General features: G+C 43.3%; 1 protein-coding gene across 1 annotated transcript; it reads left to right on the top strand.

Annotated features, from left to right (window-relative positions):
* The first annotated feature begins 3,864 nt into the window (after positions 1 to 3,864).
* LOC121656299 lies at positions 3,865 to 5,791 on the top strand. The gene is made up of 3 exons (XM_042011330.1): positions 3,865 to 4,115; positions 4,276 to 4,558; positions 4,677 to 5,791. Exons 1-3 carry the CDS (start codon positions 3,985 to 3,987, stop codon positions 5,376 to 5,378), a joined length of 1,116 nt encoding a protein of 371 aa, XP_041867264.1. The 5' UTR covers positions 3,865 to 3,984; the 3' UTR covers positions 5,379 to 5,791.
* The last annotated feature ends 330 nt before the right edge of the window (positions 5,792 to 6,121 follow it).

The raw sequence follows: 6,121 nt of genomic DNA on the forward strand, positions 1-6,121 counted from the left end.
AACCCTCCACAATTAGCCACAACCCTCCACAATTAGCCACAACACTTCACAATTAACCACAACCCTCCACAATTAACCACAACACTCCACAATTAACCACAAGACCCCACAATTAGCCACAACACTCCACAATTAACCACAACCCTCCACAATTAACCACAAGACCCCACAATTAGCCACAATACTCCACGATTAACCACAACCCTCCACAATTAGCCACAAAACTCCAGGATTAACCACAACACTGCACAATTAGCCACAAAACTCCACAATTAACCACAACACTCCACAATTAGCCACAACACTCCACGATGAACCACAAAACTTCACAATTAACCACAACACTCCACAATTAGCCACAACACTCCACGATGAACCTCAACACTCCACAATTAACCACAACACTCCACAATTAACCACAACACTCCACAATTAGCCACAACACTCCACGATGAACCACAACTCTCCACAATTAGCCACAAGACTCCACAATTAACCACAACACCATAATTAACCACAACACTCCACAATTAACCACAACACCATAATTAACCACAACACTCCACAATTAGCCACAAGACTCCACAATTAACCACAACACCATAATTAACCACAACACTCCACAATTAACCACAACACTCCACAATTAACCACAAGACCCCACAATTAGCCACAACACTCCACAATTAACCACAACACTCCACAATTAACCACAACACTCCACAATTAGCCACAACACTCCACAATTAACCACAACACTTCACAATTAACCACAACACTCCACAATTAGCCACAACCCTCCACAATTAACCACAAGACCCCACAATTAACCACAACACTCCACAATTAACCACAAGACCCCACAATTAACCACAACACTTCACAATTAACCACAACACTCCACAATTAGCCACAACCCCCCACAATTAACCACAACACTCCACAATTAACCACAACACTCCACAATTAGCCACAACACTCCACAATTAGCCACAACACTCCACAATTAACCACAACACTCCACAATTAGCCACAACACTCCACAATTAACCACAACACTCCACAATTAACCACAACACTCCACAATTAGCCACAACACTCCACAATTAACCACAACCCTCCACAATTAACCACAACACTTCACAATTAGCCACAACACTCCACAATTAACCACAACAGTCCACAATTAACCACAACACTCCACAATTAACCACAACACTTCACAATTAACCACAACACTTCACAATTAACCACAACACTCCACAATTAACCACAACACTTCACAATTAACCACAACACTCCACAATTAACCACAACACTCCACAATTAACCACAACACTTCACAATTAACCACAACACTCCACAATTAACCACAACACTTCACAATTAACCACAACACTCCACAATTAACCACAACACTCCACAATTAACCACAACACTCCACAATTAACCACAACACTCCACAATTAGCCACAACACTCCACAATTAGCCACAACACTCCACAATTAGCCACAACACTCCACAATTAACCACAACACTCCACAATTAACCACAACACTCCACAATTAACCACAACACTTCACAATTAACCACAACACTCCACAATTAACCACAACACTCCACAATTAACCACAACACTTCACAATTAACCACAACACTTCACAATTAACCACAACACTCCACGATGAACCACAACACTTCACAATTAACCACAACACTTCACAATTAACCACAACACTCCACGATGAACCACAACACTCCACAATTAACCACAACACTCCACAATTAACCACAACACTCCACAATTAACCACAACACTTCACAATTAACCACAACACTTCACAATTAACCACAACACTCCACAATTAACCACAAGACCCCACAATTAGCCACAACACTCCACAATTAACCACAACACTCCACAATTAACCACAAGACCCCACAATTAGCCACAACACTCCACAATTAACCACAACACTCCACAATTAACCACAAGACCCCACAATTAGCCACAACACTCCACAATTAGCCACAACACTCCACAATTAACCACAACACTCCACAATTAACCACAACACTCCACAATTAACCACAACACTCCACGATGAACCACAACACTCCACGATTAACCACAACACTCCACAATTAGCCACAACACTCCACAATTAACCACAACACTCCACAATTAACCACAACACTCCACAATTAACCACAACACTTCACAATTAACCACAACACTTCACAATTAACCACAACACTCCACGATGAACCACAACACTTCACAATTAACCACAACACTTCACAATTAACCACAACACTCCACGATGAACCACAACACTCCACAATTAACCACAACACTCCACAATTAACCACAAGACCCCACAATTAACCACAACACTTCACAATTAACCACAACACTCCACAATTAGCCACAACCCTCCACAATTAACCACAAGACCCCACAATTAGCCACAACACTCCACAATTAACCACAACACTCCACAATTAACCACAAGACCCCACAATTAGCCACAACACTCCACAATTAGCCACAACACTCCACAATTAACCACAAGACCCCACAATTAACCACAACACTCCACGATGAACCACAACACTCCGCAATTAACCACAAGACCCCACAATTAGCCACAACACTCCACAATTAACCACAATACTCCACAATTAGCAACAACACTCCACAATTAACCACAAGACCCCACAATTAACCACAACACTCCACGATGAACCACAACACTCCGCAATTAACCACAAGACCCCACAATTAGCCACAACACTCCACAATTAACCACAACACTCCACAATTAACCACAACACTCCACAATTAACCACAACACTCCACAATTAGCAACAACACTCCACAATTAACCACAACACTTCACAATTAACCACAACACTCCACAATTAACCACAACACTCCACAATTAACCACAATACTCCACAATTAGCAACAACACTCCACAATTAACCACAACACTCCACAATTAGCCACAACACTTCACGATGAACCACAACACTCCACAATTAACCACAACCCTCCACAATTAGCCACAACACTCCGCAATTAACCACAACACTCCACAATTAGCCACAACACTCCACAATTAACCACAACACTCCACAATTAACCACAACACTCCACGATGTTTTTTATTTAGCCATGACGTTAAACACAAAACTAGCCACAACATTACAGTTTTTCTCTATTGCCAAAACACAAAACCCAGTACTCTAAACCAAATGACCAGTTGCCTAAACACATTTAGTAAAACTCCCCCCCTTTTGCCACAACCACAAACACAATTCACCTGTAGACACTGTTCACAAAACCCATCCCCTTTTTCTCAAAACTCAAAACAAAAATTGCCGTGCTAAAACACATTTTGCATATAACTCTGCTCCAATATGCATTGTGAAGCTCATGTGATGCAAAATGCTACCCACAATCAGCAAAACTTGAACACAATGAACATACCTGGTGCCAATCAGTAAACACAACGACTCATAATTGAAAACACCTATTGCAAATGATGTGACCACACCTATATAAGTCAGTGCAGTTTGCTGAAAGTTCAAAAACAAAAATGGATGATGAAGACAGAAGAAGAGGAGTTTGTGTCAGAGGAGGGAGAGGAGTTTGTGTCAGAGGAGGCAGAGGAGTTTGTGTCAGAGGAGGCAGAGGAGCGGGCCGAGGAGGGAGAGGAGCGGGCCGAGGAGGGAGAGGAGCAGGTCAAGGAGGGAGAGGAGCGGGCCGAGGAGGGAGAGGAGCGGGCCGAGGAGGGAGAGGAGCGGGCCGAGGAGGGAGAGGAGCGGGCCGAGGAGGGAGAGGAGCAGGTCAAGGAGGGAGAGGAGCGGGCCGAGGAGTGGGCCAAGGAGGGCGAGAAGCAGTCCAAAGAGGAGCAGGCCAAGGAGCGAGAGGAGAAGGAGGGCAAGCAAGACAACGCATTTTCATTACAGATGAAATGAGAGCAACAGTCATTGACCACGTCATTGTCCACGGCATGACAATGACCGAAGCGGGACAACGAGTCCAACCAAACCTCAGCAGATTCTCAGTGGGCACCATTATTCGGGCCTTCAGAGAACACAACAGGTACTGTATGTAGTAGTTTTTTAGTCACTACACTAGATATTCACAGTATACAGTAGTATAGTGGAGTGCACCTACATACAGACAAGTGCAATCATGGTTACAGTAAAAGTGTGTACTGCAAGGACCATTTCTGACCAAATGACTATGTTTGTTTCTCTAGAGTTGAAAGATTGCCATTTGCAGGTGGGAGGGCTTCCAGATTCACACCAGCCCAAGAGGTCCTCATTGTGGATATGGTTCGGGAGAACAATGTGATCAGACTACGGGAGATACGGGAGAGGATCATTGGTGACAATTTGAACTTTCCGACCATTGACAATGTCAGCCTGACAACCATAGACAGAGTCCTCAAGCGCCAGAGAGTAAGAATGAAGCAGGCCTATAGGGTACCCTTTGAGCGCAACTCTGGAAGAATAAAACACCTCCGTCACCAGTATGTGCAAGTAAGTACAGTACAATCCATGGCCTACAGTACTTTACATACAATACTATACTGTCGTACTGTAATGTGCTCTATTGACTGTCTTTCTGAACACCTGAAAACGCTATTTGTTTCCACAGAGGATGTTCCAGTTGGAGTCCATGGCCAGACCCCATGAATTTATATTTGTGGATGAGGCTGGCTTCAACCTCACAAAAAGGAGGAGGAGAGGCCGTAACATCATAGGACAGAGAGCTATCGTTGATGTGCCCGGCCAACGTGGAGGAAACATCACTCTCTGCGCTGCCATGAGTTCTAGAGGGCTTCTCCACCGGCATGCTGAACTTGGTGCCTACAACACTGAGCGTCTCCTCACCTTCCTAGGAGAGCTCAGAGATGTTTTGCATGACAATGACCACCTGAATGCTCGGCCAGCAGATCACCACGACCAGCAGATTCCTGGGCCAGCTGATCTTCCCATATACGTCATCCTCTGGGACAATGTTAGCTTCCATCGCAGCATCCAGGTCAGAGAGTGGTTTAACATCAATCAGCAATTCATTAATGTGTGTCTGCCACCCTACTCTCCGTTCCTAAACCCAATAGAGGAGTTCTTCTCAGCATGGCGGTGGAAGGTCTATGACCGCCAACCTTACACTAGAGAGAACCTTCTCAGGGCTATGGACCTGGCCTGTGATGATGTGGCTGTGGAGGCGTTCCAAGGCTGGGTGCGGCATGCCAGGGCATTCTTCCCACGTTGTTTGGCTATGGACAATATTGCCTGTGACGTTGATGAGGTCCTGTGGCCCGACCCAGCCCGACGACGTGATGCCTCTCCATGATTTCGGTGTCAACATACAACATACTGTGTCAATTTTCAACGTACTGTAATAAAAGAAATCGCACCCTGAACATTGTGTTCTCAATTGTTACTGTACAGTATCTATTGTGTGTAATGGATCCTCCATGGAGTTTAGTACTCATTTTTGCATTGAGTTGTGATATTACTGCATTTTCTGCATTATGTAACTATTCCCATGAAATGCACAAATCTATAGAAAATGCCCAAAACATATTTGAGAATAAATAAGGGTTGCTCAAATGCATCCTGGCAGTTGTGAAACTGTAAAAAGAACAGTCTCACACTGTGAAAATTGTGCTTTCAATTTTTTTGGTAATGTGGTTAATGATGCTCAGTAGTGTTTACATTTTTGCAGGCCTTGAGTGGTATTTTGGTGTCAGAGTTTGCTTTTGAGCATATGAGCAACTGTTTTGGTGTGATGGGTTGGTTTTGAAAAGAAACTGAGGTTTAGTGTACGTAGCTTTAGAAAAGTGTTTTGTGTTTAGAGTTTTGTGAAAAGTGAGGGCAGTATCGTGAAATGTGTTTAAGCAATAGAGAAAAACTGTAAAAGTGCAACTGAAGTTACAAGGTTTTTATTTTTTGCTTTGTTTTTTCCTCACAATCTACACTGCACTAAGTGGTTGAAAAGTGAAATATTTTTGGAAAAAGCTTGAGAAGTTAGTAAAACACTAATGGTAAATAATGTTTATTAATTTTGGTTTGCGCTATTATAAATGTTGGTAA

This window comes from Melanotaenia boesemani, chromosome 17 (assembly GCF_017639745.1).
Source record: "Melanotaenia boesemani isolate fMelBoe1 chromosome 17, fMelBoe1.pri, whole genome shotgun sequence".
Classification (NCBI taxonomy): domain Eukaryota; kingdom Metazoa; phylum Chordata; class Actinopteri; order Atheriniformes; family Melanotaeniidae; genus Melanotaenia; species Melanotaenia boesemani.